Source organism: Peromyscus maniculatus, chromosome 9, assembly GCF_049852395.1.
Source record: "Peromyscus maniculatus bairdii isolate BWxNUB_F1_BW_parent chromosome 9, HU_Pman_BW_mat_3.1, whole genome shotgun sequence".
In the NCBI taxonomy this organism is placed as follows: Eukaryota; Metazoa; Chordata; class Mammalia; order Rodentia; family Cricetidae; genus Peromyscus; species Peromyscus maniculatus.
In genome coordinates this window covers 55,402,404-55,420,432 of record NC_134860.1, presented here as the reverse complement: position 1 = coordinate 55,420,432, position 18,029 = coordinate 55,402,404, and the positions used below count along the sequence as shown (strand labels likewise).

Here is an 18,029-nt window from a genome sequence, read left to right as displayed (position 1 = left end):
CTTTGTAGAATTGAAATAGAAGATTCTGAAGCTGTGGGAATCTCCAGCATAATCAGCAATCTGATAACTGTGTTCCCTCGGAATGTTTTAACTGCCATCCCCAGCGAACTTTTCTCCTCCTTCGTTAACTGCCTCACACACCTCACTTGTTCTTTTGGGCGAAGTGCTGCGTTGGAAGAAGTGGTGAGTGACTGTTCTGTTATGGGACATTTGTGCTCCCTTTAGAACACTCTCATGATAGCTATTTTAATTAAGTACTGGAGTTGCTGTTAAAATTACATTTTTACATGTAAATTAGTGGCAGTGTATATGGAAACATTACCTAAATTTTTTGGATTTAAATTAGTCTTGGAAATTATAATTTTGAGATAATTAGAATGAAATGTCTTTGTTAAATTATGAATAGCTCATTGTTTAACAAGTCTACCAAGTACTACTAAATAACTTCATGGTTGGATGTAATTAAATGTAATTAAATTTTATCTCTGTTATTTTGATATTTTTATTTAAGACTTATTTGGAAATTATGTGATGTGTATTATTTAGAAGTGTTTTGGTAAGCTCTAATTTACATTCAAATTAAGACTGCTAATAATGCCAATAATTTTTTGGGGACAAGTACAAATTTTCAGATGCTTTCCAATTTTTATTTTTAACTTAAGGAAATACATACTAAAACCCCTTGATAACAGTTACTGTGACTAATAACTACAGTAATCATTGGAGATAATGGACTTATTTCTACAAAGCAGTGACTTTAATTGTTGAAATTGGCTTTTCTTGTTATAAATTAAAAGGAGATTCTTTTAGGAACAATTTTAAGAGAGAAAACACTCTTTGTATATACCTCTTAGAATTTCATGTTAAATCGTGAGTTTACATTAAGATGTAAGCTCTGGCAATGTTTGGCAGTTTGTAAAACTTCCAAAGTGCTCAAAGAATTAGGAATCTGGGAATGATTATGTTTATATAATTAGTTTTTTTTAGGATTTAATGAGAGGTTATATGATTGAAAGCTATATATTAGATGGGTAGAAGTTCTTAGACATCATACATGGGATTTGCATTTCTCAGGATGGTGATTTCTGTTCTAAACATGAAAGTCCATATTGAAGTTAAATGTCTCCGCTTTAGTCAAAGCCCTTTCACAGGCTCAGACTCTGGAGTGTAGTTTCATGTAACATGGCTTCATTGTGTTCTCCTCTTGATTTTTCTCTTTTGAGTGAGATGGAGTCAGGATTTAGCATGTTGATCATCTGTTTAGACACAAAGACCTTCATCTTCTCTAAGAGGGCTCTTGTATTTGGCAGACTGGCTAGAAGATATGTAATTTTTTGGTTTGAAAATTCTGTCTTTGAAATTAATTTTGAGCAGGAGACTTTCTGTCAAAATTTGGCATAGGAGAGTAGGAATATAAGTTGGATATTTCTTATGCTTTTCTCATGAGAAGACAGGCTGTGCTCAAAGATATACCTAATAGGTTGAAGAAAATGGCTGTTTATGTCTATTCTCTCAGTTTATCAGTTTGTATTTAACAATTATTTTTAAAGGCAACTGGCTACCAATTCTATAGGACAGAAAGAAGAGAAAAGCTGAAGCTGTCCATTAATTGTGGAGGATACATTAGGGATGCCTGGGGAGGTTGAAGGTTGGGAGTTGGCCCTTAAATATGACTTGCATGATTGCTAAACAAATTTCCCTAAGTGGCACTTAAATCTTCATGTTTCGTCACTTGTGCATTCTGGGGAATTGCATTCTGGGGAATATTCAGCTAATAGCTGAAGGTCGTGAACAAACCCAGCCAAGACAGAGTTATTAAAGGATTGCCATAAGGGTTCTTATTTATGTCTTCTTCTGTTTTCCTAGCCACCAGGAAATTGTAGTACATAGTTCAACAATACGTTTTGTCCTGAGATAAAAAAACAAATCATCTTTGAAGGAAATTTGGAAAAATTGAGCATATAAATAGCTTAGGAGTCCACATGGTGTGGAATGATGATATATTTGGAGGGAGACAGTGGTCACAGGCTGAGTGATCATAAACACAGACTGTTTATGGTGACCTTTTAGTTACTTTTTCAACTTCATTTAGTATGATTCCTCCTTGGCAAAATCAAGGAGGCAGGTGTTTTTGTGATACTCTTACCACCCCCCACCCCCGTTTGTCTGTTTGTTTTGTGGTGGAACGGGATGAATTTAGAGAGGGTCTGAATTTGTAGCAAGGGTCTCATTCTGTTTCCAGCCTCCACCTCTACCTACGAGTGCTGGGATAACAAATGTGTGCTACCATACCTGGCTTCCTTCTGAGAGAATAATGTCTGTTTGAGGTCAGTGTTTACTCAATGAGACTGAATCTCAAAAAGGGACTTTAAAAAAAAAAATCCCCTTTAAAGGAGAGAGCAGAGGGCAGCAATTACTCTAGGAGATGGTGTTGGTGCATCTCGCTGTGTGTAATAACTTGAACTCTGTTGTGGATAATTGATTGGGAAATCTCCCCACCCTGTGATTATGATAGCTGAGAAGGCACACACTGATGACATTGTATCCCCTGCCCACTCAGGCTTGCATTTCCTCAGCCGACAGAATTGTAGGAAAAGCTGAAATATGAGGCACAGGGATATTTTTTTAAGCTTTGCATGGTGAAAGAATATTTCTTTCCAAAAATAATGATAATTTTGGCTCTATAAGAATATTTAAATACAGATTATTATTTAAAAGTATTTTAAGAATTCCTTGCAAGGCTGGGTGTGGTAGTGCTCATCTTTAATCCTACATTCAGGAGGCAGATTGGCTCCAGGACAGCCAGTGCTATGCAGAAAAACCCCATCTTGGAAAACAACAACAACAAAAAAGAATTGCTTGTTTTGTTTAACTCAGGTTGGATCACAAATCTTACTGTGCAATATTGTTTGACTTGGATATGACTCAATTTTAATGTTTTAAATAGGTGTTTTAAGTCTTGAAAGAATGTGTTCATTGTGCTGGTTAGTATGTATCATTAGAGTAAAGCTTATTTACCGTCAGTATTCTTTAATATAGTATTGTTTTATTTTTAAACGTTTTACTTATTTTATGTGCATTGGTGTTTTGCCTGCATGCATGTCTGTGTGAGGGTGTCATATCTCTGGGAACTGGAGTTACAGACAGTTGTGAGTTGTCATGTGGGTGCTGGAATTGAAAGCAGCCAGTGTTCTTAACCGCTGAGCCATCTCTCTAGCCTATCTGTCTTGAAACAAAGTTATTATTACTGTATTTAACTTAAACAATACACACCTAGAAAAGAACCTAAATACAACAGATGAATAACAACATAAAAAATATGGTTCTTGGAGCCTTGTGTTTATTGATGTGTTCATTAGTGTTATACTGTGTATGCAAATACTGTTTGGTGTGCCGTTGTGCAAGGGCTTGGGCCAGTACCTATAGACTTTGAACATTGGGAAATACTTTCCTCATGTGAAGTATACATTTTGTTTTTAAATATAAAGATAGTACAGAAGGAACAACTCTGTATCACCCACTCAGACTAAGGAACGGTATACCAAGTGTGGCATGGTGGCTCATGTTGATAATCTCAGCACTCAGAGGGTTAGGGCAGCAAGATGGTAAGTTTGAGGTTAGTCAGGACTTGACTTGGAGTCTTATAATACTGTTAATCTCTGAAATTATATTCATTGTCAGGCATGGGCCAGAGCAGATTGCTGTACTGAAAAATATCTTTCCAGACATTCACTTGAGAGAACATTTTGTTATTTTTGGAATTATATTTTCAAAATTATCAAAGCATAAAATGTACATTTTTTTGTTTTTGTTTTTGTTTTTTTCTCTGTCTGATGCACTGCATATCCATGCTTCTCTACACCTTCAGGCTAGATATAGGCAGAGAGAAGTGCTGATAATCATGTTTTCATTTCTACTCCCTCCTTCATTTAAATGGAGTAAAGTGGGGTCAAGTAGGTCCCACAAGCTCTAAGCCCCTCTCCAAAGCCTTCTGGCAGTAGGCCTGACAATGCTCAGAGCATGAGCACATAGTGTCTAGATTGGTCTCCTTAGTCATCTGTCCATGCTGCCAGCCAGGCTGCTGGCTCGGCTGCTGGGCCTGGGCCAGAGTGGCCATGGAGCAGAGCCAAGGTATTATGAAAAAGCACTAGCTTAGGTTTCACTTCTCTGGGATTAGACTGGAAGATCTAGTTGCCAATTGTCATCAACCAAATTTCTCACACTTTCCCTGATGAGTTACTTTATTGGTATACAGAGAGAACCAGAGATTTTTTTCCCCCCAAGAAGCTCTGCCTTTATTTTAAATCACCATCCAATGTATAAGAACTTGTACATTCTACTTGAGATCATTCTAATATCAGGGCTTAATAGAAGCATTGTGGAGAATTCCTTTAAAGCATGCATGTAAGACTTTAACTTAAAAAAAAAACTTTTACATTTTGATGCATGTCTTAAATATGCACTTAGAAAAATGATAGTTGGTCTTTACAAATGTCCTGTGTTTTTCTTTTTGAGGCTAGTTCAGTGGGTGCTACTCTTTAGTCCTGTTAGAAATGTTACCAGTCTGTTTATTTTGGCAAGATAAACTGTTAAGACCTGACAAATGATGTCTGCAAAGCACATGCCTTGTTAAGTATATAAACAAGCCACAGATGTTTCTATGGGAAGAAAGGATCCTATTCACTTCAGGATTCCAATGCTTAGCTCTTAGCATTTAATGAAATTATAGAAGGAACAGAGTCATCTTTCCCATTGTTTATAACCAGTATTGTGCTTTGGCTTTTTAGCAGTGTTTTGTTTGTTTGTTTTGTTTTTCTTTGTCTTTTTAAAAGCTGTATGTATTAACTTAACAGAAGAATTTTTGTATGTGTGTAACATAGTTTGATCTTATTCACCTGAGCCACTGCCATATTACAGTGTGGGCAATGTGGTTTTCTTTTACAAAAACAGCGTCATGTGCTTTTGTTGCATGTGCTTTCATGTATATTACAGTGGCTTCTTGCAGCAAATAAGAGGAAGCCTGATCTCCTGAGGCCATCTCGATATGTTCCTTGCCTTCCAGCCCACTCCATGTGCGAGGGCAGTGGCTTCTCAGTTGCACTCGCTTTCTGTGCTATGGTTCCAGCTCATCCCGCCTCCTGGTCTTTGCAGCTTTTTAAGTATAGTGTCCTTTCAGCAGAATATTAGGTCAATCTAGGGAGGGATTTTATACCACAATTAGCTCTGTAGTCTGTTATTTGTGTGTCTATCTATTTCTTGGAAAATTCTTTGTCTCAATAGTGTTGTTTTGGTGGGAAAGATTAACTGAGAACTAGTAGCTATTCATGAACAAGAAAAAATGGGAAATAAAAATTACAAATAACCACCTGAAATAGTTAAGACCATGGCAGTCTGTGAAGCATGGTGGTCTTGCCAATGGACACATCTGTGGTATGGTTGTGTGCATGCCCTGGGGGGTGAGAGACTCAGCTGGATGGGTGTGCTTATTCCTTTTTTCTAGTTCATCACAAGTTCTCCTTTGTAAGAAAGAACTTAACTAATGAAAAGGAAGAACTCACAGAGATCACCAGGCCTGGCTTCGTTTTCACATTCTTAAATCACTTAGCTAACTCTATGATGGGATAGCTTTCACACTCTCTAATATTATGGGCTGAGTTAGTAACCTTTGTGTTTCTTGGGTATATTCTTTCCTATTATGTGGAATTAGCTGTCCTTTTTTATTAAAATAAATTCTTTCTTGTTAAGGAACATCTGTGAAGTTTTTCCCCATATAATTCTTAGCTATCTGATTAGGTCAGTTTGTTTTGACCAGTTTTGAAGTCACTTGAAAATGTTGGGGTTGACGTTTGTAGTCCAGTGGTAGAGTGCTTGCCCGGCATACATGAAGCTCAAGATTCTGTCCCAGGACTGGAAAAACATACATAAATGAAGTATTTATTTCTATGTGTATGGTATATTTGCATTTTTCTTAGTTTTCAAATAGTTAATATTATTTCTACTTAAAAATATTTTTTCCATAAAGCACTGAACAGTTAGTGTTCTAATTAAACATTAATTCCATATTGCCAAATAATTATTTCTTTTGAAATTTAGTGAAAGCTTAATAAATGTTTAATAATTGGAAATAATTTTCTTCTAAAATGATTTTTAAAGTTGTTTTTTTTTTTGTGCATAGTTATATAAATCTTGCACTGCCCATTTTATTTCTCTAGACATTTGTTTTATGAATGCTTTTTCCTTTTAGCTTGATAAGGATGACATGGTATACATGGAAGCATATGATAAATTGCTGGAGTCCTGGCTAACTTTGGTCCAAGATGACAAGCATTTCCATAAAGGCTTTTTTACTCAGCATGCGGTTCAAGTTTTCAATTCCTATATTCAGTGCCACCTTGCTGCTCCAGATGGCACAAGGAATTTGGTAAGTTTTAAGCAAGGTGGAATGGAAAATCATGGGCTCTATTTAATCATATTAGACAATATAAAATACTAGAAATTTGAAATAAGTTCCCTCAAAGATTTGATGAGAGAAAAATGGTTCCTTTTATCTACTGGGTTCTTCAAAGGTGGGCTGTTACTTATGATCACCTCCTTTTCAAGTTTTCAGTTAGCCACTTCTGTCGTGCCAGAACCCTGGTAACATCTGGTTTTTTTGTTTTTGTTTTTCGAGACAGGGTTTCTCTGTGTAGCTTTTTGCCTTTCCTGGAACTCAATTTGTAGACCAGGCTGGCCTCGAACTCACAGGCATCCGCCTGCCTTTGCCTCCCGAGTGCTGAGATTAAAGGCATGTGCCACCACCGTCCGGCCCCTGGTAACATCTTAAATACATCCTATATTAATAACATCCTATATTCAAAGGAATAGGGAATCTTAGGATGCCAATGTTTTAGTGAAAAGTGTCAATCCCCAGTATAAGGGTGAACTGTAGGTTTGTAGCTATGTTACCATGTGCACAGGGGAGCATTTCTTTCTTTCCTTCTCTTCAGTGGTATCCTCATCCTTTTGATGGCTATCAGGGCTGCTGACATGGTTAGAAAGGAGTCCTAGAAAGCTGTAGCTGCAGGTTGGCTCCAGCTCCTCCTGAAGCCACTTGACAGGGCCACAGACACACATGCCTCATGGAACATGATGCTGCATTTCCTCATTGTTTCTCCTCCTCTCACCAATAGACTGCCAATGGTGTGGCCTCTCGTGAGGAAGAAGAAATAAGTGAACTTCAAGAAGATGATCGAGATCAGTTTTCTGATCAACTAGCCAGTGTAGGAATGCTAGGAAGAATTGCTGCCGAACACTGCATGCCTCTTCTGACAAGGTACACAGTCCTGGAAACCCCACAGAGAAGTGCCCTCTGTTCACAGTTCCCCCACCCTGTGTCCCATGACACTGGATCTAGTGGACAGAAGCATGTCATGATTGCATTCCTTGGTAATACAGTTGGAGCCCAGGCACTACAGCATAGATGGCAGGAATTATGGAAAACATGCCATGAGAAATGGCTTGGAATAACCAGTTTCAGATGCCTTTCATAAGCATGGCTTGTCATAAAATATAGATTATAATTCCTCTAGTGCACTAGAAAACAGTTGTGTACCATAATATTTTTGAATATGTACATTGTGTGCTAACATCTTAGTTTATATTGTTTGGTTATATGAAAATTATCAAATATCCTAAGCCTTCCTATCCTGAACTTTATGAAGCTATTGTTTCTTTCCTCTCTTTTTAGTTTATTAGAAGAAAGGGTAACAAGACTCCATGGTCAGTTACAACGACATCAGCAACAATTACTTGCTTCTCCTGGATCAAGCACCGTTGACAACAAAATGCTTGATGATCTCTACGAAGATATTCACTGGCTTATTTTAGTTACAGGTCAGTTACCTTTTTCTTCTTAGAATGTAGTTGTCAGTGAAACTGTGTACACCCTAAAAGAAGCCTCATATATTAAGAATAATAGTTTAGAGCTGAATGTGTTATTCCAGCACTTGGGAGGTTGAGATAGAAGGGTTGTGAATTTGAGGCCAGCTTGGGCTACGTAAGGAGACCCAATCTCAAACAACAATAAAATATATATAGTTCATACATAGTATTGAATGAAACTTGGATATAGCTGCTGCTGACATAGCAATAGATACATATTTTAAAAACCGCTGGCTATCGTATTCAGGGCCTGTTGTATGCCAGATGTTTTCTTTGGATCTCATTGTAGCCCACTGAATTAGTATTGCTGAGTGGTGTTATTCATCATCATCATCAACATCTTCCCCATCTAACAGATGAAGAAGCTGAAAGTATAAGAAATGGTCATACTGCAGTTAACTTTTGGAGGCAGAATGCAAATCTAGGCAGTCTGACTTTTAGGGTCTTTTTCCTTGACCATTAGACCTAATTAGTGTTTTTATATTGTAATCAAGGGGGGGAAAACTTGGCTTTTAAAAAGTTATGGATGAATAGATTCCTGATATAATAGCAGAATTCCCATTAACTTGACAGAATAAATTACTCAAGTTTTCAAAGCCTGCATGTCACCATGCATTATGAAATTGATGACTAAAACATTTGTCCTTTACCTTTGCTGTATTTTTGAGGGTTTTAATTTTCTGAGAAATTGAGAGTTTCTGCACCTCATCTTGAAATTAACAGTTTAACATAATTTACTTTTACATCAACCTGTGTGATGTATATAAATCAAAACTGAAAGCATTTATAGTGCAATTTGGTAAATAGATTTGTTAAGTGTTCATTTTTAATTTTTTTTAAACTGAAGGCTACCTCTTAGCTGATGATACTCAGGGAGAGACTCCGCTAATACCTCCAGAAATAATGGAATATTCCATTAAGCATTCATCTGAAGTTGACATTAATACAACACTTCAAATTTTGGGATCTCCAGGAGAAAAGGCTTCTTCCATCCCAGGGTACAGCAGGACAGATTCTGTGATTAGGTAATATGAACTCTATAGCTGCGCTCTTGTAATTTATGCTGTCTCATGAACTCTGAGTTGATGGGTAGATGACTGGAGGGGTAGGTACGCTTTAAATTGGATACATGAAAGAAATGAGAACTTGGAGAAGCCTCGAAACATAAGGATGGCAAGGGCACGCTGGCAGGAATTGGCAGGGCTATCCAGTACTGAAAAGAACAAATGTAAAATGATTCTGGATGCAAGACTTGGAAGCGGCATTCACTCTAATTTATTAGGAACACAGTGTTTGTCCATCAGTAAGCAGTAATGATGTATGTGCAGGCACCTTTCATAAGGGGAAAAGAGTTCTTAGAAACCAGGTGAGCCATAGCAAGTATACATTGCTTATGCACGTGGAAACTGTGTCAGTGGCTTCTTAAGGGAAACTGTCATTATTATATTACAGAAAAAGTTAACCTAAATATGTGCAAATTCAGAGCCCTGTCACCAGCAATTACAAGACAGCAAGAGTGCCTCTGAGAGGATTCATTTTCGTCTTCCTATTAGTATTGGCAATGTTTTCGTTAATTATTGATGGGGAAACTAAAGAGAGTAAATATGAATTAATTGTATTCTTAGAAATAGGTTTGGAAATAGTTTTACATTGTCTTTCATTGTCTTTGACTCTCAGTGGCCAGTGGAGATGGTAGGGATGATAACAGCATTGGTTGGTTTTGCAGTTACTCAAGGTTTGGTCCTACTTTTATTTTCTAATGCAAACATGTGGACAGTTAAACCTCTGCAGTAGAAGATACAGTCTTCTGGGTTGTTGGTTTTTTTAAGTTTGAATATTAAGCTGATACCAAGGAAATGTTTGAAACTTTATTTCCTTTATTAGTACATTCTCTTGTTTCCTCTAAATATGAGAATTCTTAAGCAAAGGTTTCTTTCTTTGAGGTTGCTGTTGTGATTAGATTTTGTCATTTTGCTTTGGTTCATATCCTGGTGAATGTTATTTCTAGGACTGTTCATTTCAGGGCCCTGCCATAGTGCTTTGTCCTAATTCTTGCAGTAAGTGCCCTTAGGAACATTTCCCTTGTATTAGAGGTGCTTTTTCAGTTTTTATAAGTCCCGGGTATCGATGTGGAGGCAAATGATTTTCATATTTGAGAGCACAGACTATGGAGTGTTAGAAAAACAAATGTAAGCTGGGCGGTGGTGGTGCATACCCTTAATCCCAGCACTCAGGCAGCAGAGGCAAGGATCTCTGTGAGTTGGAGGCCAGCCTGGTCTACAGAGCAAGTTCCAGGACAGCCAAAGCTGTTAGACAGAGAAACCCTGTCTCGGAAGAAGAAAGAAAGAAAAACAAATGTGGTAATAGCTAGGGTTTTTTTTTTTTTTTTTAATCTAAAGAATTAATGTGAAATTGATTATTTGATATATGGGCGAAACAACCTTTGCTTCGCTAAAAATGTCCATATTTCTTGAAGAAACTGTCATTTAAGAAAAAATGGAGTATCTTCATGGATTGGGCACTTTATGGGCACATGGGATACATTCATGAACAAACAAGGAAAAGCTACTCCCCTTTTAGAGTTCTTCATAAGTCTTAAGTCTTCATGCAAAGACCAGCCATATCTGTTAGGGTCGAGCAGCAGCCAAAATGCTATTGTGGGGTAAACAGAGTGGAATTGGTTTTTATAAGAGATGGACTTGTGAAAATAAGGAGGAAAACAGTTATGGTCTACAGGTCTTCTAAGACACCTTTGCACTAAAGAAGATTGGGGTGCTACTGTAAGGTCTGACTAGGGGGTAAGTCACATATTACAGCGCTTTCCCTGATTACCATGGTGAGTGAGTGTGGGAAGTGGGAGACTGCCTCAGGATCTAGTCAGAGTTCTCACAAAGAAACATGACAGTATCCAGACTAGATTACAGCATTGTTGCTTATGAGACTTAGTTAAGAGCTGACTCATCATCTTGACTTTTGGTTATGGGATGCAAATGTAATACAGGACTGATTTTGGAAACTGAGTGCTGCCTGGAATATAAAGTATTCATGACAGTATGCTTGACTCAGGTACTGGTCAAGAAATTTTTTTTTCCAAGACAGGGTTTCTCCGTGTAGTTTTGGAGCCTGTCCTAGATCTTGCTCTGTAGACCAGGCTGGCCTTGAACTCACAGAGATCTGCCTGCCTCTGACTCCCGAGTTCTGGGATTAGAGGCATGTGCCACCGCCACCTGGCTCTGATCAAGAAATTTAACAACTATAAATTATTTGGCTCAGTTGTTTCTTCAGCTCCACCTTTTGATGGGATTTAAAAGTACAGCAGAGTGGATGGGAGTCCTGCTTTCCCTGATCTGCTGGCAGGAGACTTGGCAGTCAGACTGCTACTTGAAGGATGAAAGGAAGGAAGGCCGAATGTCAGGCAGTGACAGGGACAAGGCAGGAGAAGAGAACTTGTGTGACTTGTGTGTGACTGATTGTGGGGTGGAGAGGCACTGCTTCTCATAGGTGAGGCAAGGTAGGAGTTGTAGGAGGGAAGTATGCCGTTCTGTAGTCACTGTCTTGTGGAAAGTGGAGTTAGATGTGACAGGGCACATGGGAAGCAGTTACTTTTCAGTCTTGGGAGAAGATGGGAACTGCCTCTCCAGTTTGAGAGGGGGTTTCTGAGAGAGCTCTCCAGGCGACTGCTGATTTCTGGGCACAGTGTAGAGAAGGGAAGACTCCCTAGGGCCGCCTGACCTCGGCAGCTTCCACCCTTCCACCTTTCTTCACTAGACAACAGAAGGCTTGAGCTCACTTGATCTTTATGGACTTGCAGGTGTATGGGTGCCCATAGAGTACCAAGGAAAAGGGCAGTTCCAAATTGCCTGTTGGTGATGGCTGTGTAGCCAATGATGCAGTCCATTGCATCACATAATACCGAAGGCGGCCCAGTGCTGGGTCAGCTGGGATGACTTTTGATCTTGAGTTGTAATTCAAACAGTGGATGAACTTGGTGTTTGAAAATAACTTCTATTTTTTAATGGGAGTAAGTTTTTTTTTTGTTGTTGTTGTTGTTGTTTCTCCCAGGGTTTACATCTCTTAAATGAGAAAGAGGTCAACTTTGGCTCATTCTAGCAATAAGTAATATTCATTCACAAGAATATAAACTAAGTGGGAGACATAAAACCCTTCTCTGTTATCCCCAAGAAATACTCAAAATTGGACTGAGAATGTAGCTCAGTGGGAGACCACTTTGCCTAGCATCTACAAGCTTCTGGCTTGGAGACCTGGCACTAGAGGAAATTGTTTCATAATTTAAATTTGTGTTACATTTTGTTCTATTGTATACTGTTAAGTATTATAATAGTAAGTCAATCCAGAAGACCTTTAAAAATACTTACAGTTTTTTAACCATTGGAAACTCATGAAAAGTATAATATGTAAATGTCTGTATCAAAGAAAATGGTATAATTGGTAAATAATTTTTTGGGAGGAAATAAAGTTCAAATAAAGGAAAATGTGTTTGTTTTGAATAGACACTAGTGGCGGTCAACACTACAAAGACTGAATGCAATGCATACGTTTAAAATCCTAATATAACCATTTGATTTCAAATTCTGTTAGACTTTAAATTATATTTACTATAGTTTAATCTTATGGGAAATTTTCAATTCATCGTTACTGATAAAACATGAGATTACTAGGATTTCTGTTATTTTTGTTCACATACACTCTAAAATTTGAGCACTGGTTTATGAGGAACATGTAAATAGTAAGGGGCAGGGAAGGAGGTTTTTAGGTGGAAACTTTCCTGATTAAAGAAGGTCCAGAGAAGAATCTTCAATAAAGACTGGAAACATTAAACAGACAGATGAGGGGGGGCGTGATTGTGGGGTGGAGAGTGGTACCCAGGCAGCCAAGGGAGGGAGCTCTTTCAAAGCGCCAGAGTGGGCAACAGCACTGACTACTTCTTGGTGAGAAGGTCAATAAAGAAGGTACATGTCCACCAGTTTGATTACACAGGGATCTCGGCCCTATTGAGAGTAGAAGGAACGGAACAGAGGCCAAATTGTGTGGATTAAAATCTTAGTCTAGGCACTGACATTTATCACAACGTGTGCTTCCTTGTCTTTTGGCTAAAGTCAAGTTGAAAATATATAATTTCTAGTATGTTCCTTCCTCATTCCCATAACAATATGTGTTATGGTTCTGAGAAGGGTTTTATTTTAATATACCATTAGGAATCAAGATTATGAGACAATATTCAAGATCATGAGATTTGTAGGCAAGGCTCAGTACTTAGACATTCCAATAAGTCAATTCTCAGATCTTAATGCATAACAGACTTGTCTTTTGTGATACAAAAATTTAAACTGCCTACAGGAAGAGTGCTGAAAAATTGGCTTAGACTCTGAACATTTAACTCTATGTGTTCCTCCATTTTGAATTGGGAACTACGCTCTAGACAGGGATGCTGAGATTTACATCTGCAGTTAGAGCCTGAGCAGAGGGTGCTTCTCATCCCTCCTTTTTCTTGACTCTGGAAAACCAGAAATAATGTGGGGACTTTACCTGCAACCCTGTTGGGGGAATTTCCACACATAGCCTGGCATAAAGAAACAAAAAGGATTTTTATGGAAAAAAAAAAAAATAGGGTTAGCAACTTATGTTTTCTCCCCACAGGCTGTTGTCTGCTGTGCTAAGAGTCTCAGAAGTTGAATCTCGAGCAATAAGAGCAGATCTCACTCATCTACTAAGCCCTCAAATGGGCAAAGATATTGTTTGGTTTCTAAAACGCTGGGCCAAGACTTATCTCCTGGTAGATGAAAAACTCTATGATCAGGTAAGGATGTAAAACTAGTAACTTTTTGAGTTTATGATGATGGCAGGTTTAGAGGTAAGAAGATTTTTGTTTGTTTCACTTATGAAAATGGAACTATTAGCAGGGTTTGGTGGAGAGGCAGGTGGATCTTTGAATTTGAGGCCAACCTGGTCTACAGAGTGAGTACCAGGACAGCCAGGGCTACACAGAGAAACCCTGTCTTGAAAAATAAAAACAACAAGAAGAAGAAAATGTAGACAGAACTGTTTAAGAGCTGGGAGAGACTTGGGACTGGATTGCTGTTGTATTACTTTTCTTAGAGCATTGTATTTATGTTAAATATCAGTTTGCTAATAATTACTGAGACTCAAACTGACAGAAAAATTAGTTTAAAAAACATGGCTGGATTGGGTAGTATCTTTCTGATTCAACCAATGAAAAATGATAAAGTAATGTGAAGTGAGCACCTCCTCAGACTTTGATGCGAGTTTCATTGTTGATTTTCTGTAGATTGCTTCTTAGCTGATCTTTCTGACTTTAGAAAATTTATCTCTTTTAAGATAAGTTTGCCATTGAGCACAGCCTTTGGCGCAGATACAGAGGGCTCCCAGTGGATTATTGGCTACCTCTTACAGAAAGTCATCAGCAATCTGTCAGTCTGGAGTAGTGAGCAAGACCTTGCCAATGACACTGTACAGCTCCTTGTCACATTGGTCGAAAGAAGAGAAAGGTAAGGAATGGGAAGGAGCACAGATTTTCAGTTCGCTCTTTAGTGACTGGCAGATGGTTCCAATATCTAAGCCCAATTAGACCCTACATTTTCAGAGTAATGTTTTTAAAACCTCATCACAGTGTTGTTATAGATGCAAATGGCAGCTTCCCGGGGTAATGGTGGAGAATTGCACTGGCTTTCAGCATCAGAGAACCTGTTTTTAAAACACTTTCAGGAGCTGGAGAGATCTCTCAGAGAAAAAGCACTGGCTACTCTTCCACAAGACCTGGATTTTATCCTAGCACACAAGTGATAGCTCACAACTGGATGTGACTCCAGTTCCAAAGATGCCCTTATCTGGCCTATTTGGGTATCAGCACACAATGTTCACAGACATACATGCAGGCAAAATACTCATACACATAAAATAATAATCTCTTAAAAACCCACTTTCATGTATTAAATATTCTCATTTGATATTTTTCAGTCCCACCACACATACACATACCCCCAAGTTGTCCCCCCCCTCCCCCGCCCCCTTCTTTTTCCTCCAAGACAAGGTTTCTTTGTGTAGCCCTAGCTAACCTTGACCAGGCTGGCATCAACTCAGAGATCAGCCTACCACTGCCTCCCAAGTGCTGGCATTAAAGGAGTGCACCACCACTGCCTGGCTCAGTGATTCCATTTATTGGGAATCAATAAATGTTTAAACTGATGTTACAAAGTTAAACTTTTTTTGTACTTTCTATAGAAAATTGTATTTTTTTTCCTTTCTGGAGCTGAGGACCGAACCCAGGGCCTTGCACTTGCTAGGCAAGTGCTAAATCCCCAACCCCGAAAATTGTATTTTTCTTACTGCATAGGAATAATATTATTATTGTTAATGCTATTGACTTTGAGTGTTGCACATAAAGTATCTCACATGAGCATGAGATTCAGAGCTGTACCTGTCACCTTGTTTTCCCCAGAGAATCTGATTCTATCTCTTCGGAGTAGAGAAGGCAGCAACAGACCAAGAACAAGCCAGTTTGTTGGAGCAGTGAATGTATTAGAGTTACCTCCAGGAATGTGGGTGCAGGGTTATTTGCAGGTCAGGTGCATCACCAAAAAGCACACTCCTCCACTGGGTGACCCTCATGACAGCTTACCACCAGAGCCCCTTGCACAGTTGGGGGCAGCCAGAGCACTAACGAGTCCGCTTAGCCAGCAGTTGATCACCACAGATAGAACCTGAGAGATGGGCTTTCTTAGAAGTTACCTGAACCTCTTCCTCCCTTCACAAGAAAATGGCTATACAGCCATTCTCATTTTACAGTCAGAAAATTGATGGTGAAAAAATTAAGTATAAAATTCTGTGTTCTTGAGCAATTGTTGGGATTGAAATGAAGACCAATGTAATTCCAGAGTCCATGTGAGCTTATGATGCTGTTCTTTAAAAATTACATTCATGGCTGGAGAGATGGCTCAGCAATTAAGAGTTCCCAGAGAACCCAGGTTTGGTTCCCATGTTGAGTGGCTCACAACTGAAACTCCAGCTCCAGAAGATGGACCCAGTGTCATCTTCTGGCTGCTACAAGCACCTGTACACTTGTCACATACAGACACACATACCCACACACATAAAACATTTTTAGGAATTACATCCAGGTATACCATATTCTCAGTACTCGGGAGGCTGAGGCAGAAAGATTGCAATAAAGTGGCCAATCGGAGTAACACAGTAAGGTCTTGCCTTAGCAGATTTTAAAATTAAATGCCCCCCCCCCTTTTAATGTATGTGTTGCCTGCATGAGTTCATGTGTACCACATGTCTACAAATACCTGGAGAGACATCAGATCCCCAGAACCTGGAGTTACAGGTGGCTGTGAACCACCATGTGAGTGCTGGGAACTGAGCCAGGTCCTTTGCCATAGTCACTCTTAACCATTGAGCCAGCTCTCCAACCCTATCCAGTTGTTATTTATGTATGTAGATATATATGTATCAACAAAATACAACTTATGTTTTACTATTCCTACCTGTAGGGCAAACTTAGTAATTCAGTGTGAAAACTGGTGGAACCTAGCAAAGCAGTTTGCAAGCCGAAGCCCACCTCTTAATTTCCTGTCCAGCCCAGTGCAGAGGACACTGATGAAGGCCCTGGTTCTAGGAGGCTTTGCACATATGGACACAGAAACCAAGCAGCAGTATTGGACGGAGGTAAAAATCCCTTCTCTTTTGATTCTTCTGTCATCCTACAGATGTTAGAGAATAGTCTGGAGACATAAACACCTCAGCAATAACTTATCTCGTGTTCTTCCTCCTCATCAACCATTTCACGCTTATTACTTGATAAATACTGTCTCAGGACTTACCCAGCCATGCTTGTTCAACACATTGAGTGTTGCTAATGCTTTCTATGCTTCACGTACATTTTTTCCCAATGCAGATGAGGGAATGAATTGGTGTATCTTTATCAGAGTGGGAAAAGCATGGTGGATATCTTAGAGAGAGAGTGGCATTAGCATGCCAAGGCCTCAGGCTAGTCAGCCTGTCCCAAAAACCGAAAGAAAAAACCATTACATGAAGAACTACAGGAATTCTTTGCCTTGAAAAGGGGATGCAGCTGGCGGTGGTGGCGGTGCACGCCTTTAATCTCAGCACTCAGGAGGCGGAGGCAGAGGTAGGCAGATGTCTGTGAGTTCGAGGCCAGCCTGGGCTACCGAGTGAGTTCCAGGAAAGGCGCAAATCTACACACAGAAACCCTGTATCGGAAAAAAAAAAAAAAGAAAGAGAGAGAGAGAGAGAGAGAGAGAGAGAGAGAGAGAGAGAGAGAGAGAGAGAGAGAGAGAGAGAGAGAAAGAAAAAGAAAGAAAGAAAAAGAAAAGGAGATGCAAATTCTAGTGTGTTTGTTTCCTGGCACTTCTCTTACCACAGTGGCCTGAGGAACAGATTCTCACTGTCTTGCATTTAGGAGGCTTCCTAAATGTCCAAGGAAGGTGTTCATAGCATTCTTTCTATGGTCTGCCAGGGTGAGTCTGTGGTTTCTGGGAGTTAGTGACAGCTTTTAGCACTCCTTTGTCTGCAGGTCCTCTGTGTACTCTGCATCCTAGTTTCCTCAGTCTGGAAGACACTAATTTGGAGTAGAGGTACACTCTCCACAATGACTGAATCCTGACTTACTGCATCTCAGTTTGTTCAAATGAGGTCACTTTCTGGGGTTCTAATTCAACCCATAGCGTGGGCACCTTCTGTAATAATTTATATCTTGACTCAGGTGTATATGTAGAGATCTGACTTCTTTCTAAAGTATTCTCTCCCTCCCTCTTGGTTTTTCAAAATAGGTTTTCTCTGTGTATCCCTGGCTGTTCTGGAACTCCCTCTATAGACCAGGCTGGCCTTAAACTCACAGAGATCCGCCTGTCTCTGCCTCCCAAGTGCTGGGATTAAAGGTGTGCACCACCACCACCCAGCCTAAAATGTTCATAATATCTGTGAAGGTAGTATCTATGACTTCATAGCTAAAGTAAAATAGGCTTTTTTTTTTTTTTTTTCATTCTCCCCTGGGTCCATAGAAATGGTTTAGTGTTTAAGAACACTCTTCCTAAAGACACAGGTTT

General features: G+C 39.2%; 1 protein-coding gene across 3 annotated transcripts in view; it reads left to right on the top strand.

The window, feature by feature from the left end:
• The window catches only part of Xpo4 (exportin 4), a 92,628-nt gene that overhangs the window by 63,134 nt on the left and 11,465 nt on the right, over nt 1-18,029 (top strand). For all 3 annotated transcript variants that reach the window (XM_006988432.4, XM_016006897.3, XM_042284939.2), the window contains 8 exons: nt 9-183; nt 6,245-6,421; nt 7,170-7,312; nt 7,727-7,872; nt 8,768-8,945; nt 13,579-13,738; nt 14,278-14,447; nt 16,455-16,629. In XM_006988432.4, coding sequence (XP_006988494.1) covers nt 9-183; nt 6,245-6,421; nt 7,170-7,312; nt 7,727-7,872; nt 8,768-8,945; nt 13,579-13,738; nt 14,278-14,447; nt 16,455-16,629 — 1,324 coding nt within the window. The remainder of the gene's footprint in view (nt 1-8; nt 184-6,244; nt 6,422-7,169; nt 7,313-7,726; nt 7,873-8,767; nt 8,946-13,578; nt 13,739-14,277; nt 14,448-16,454; nt 16,630-18,029) is intronic.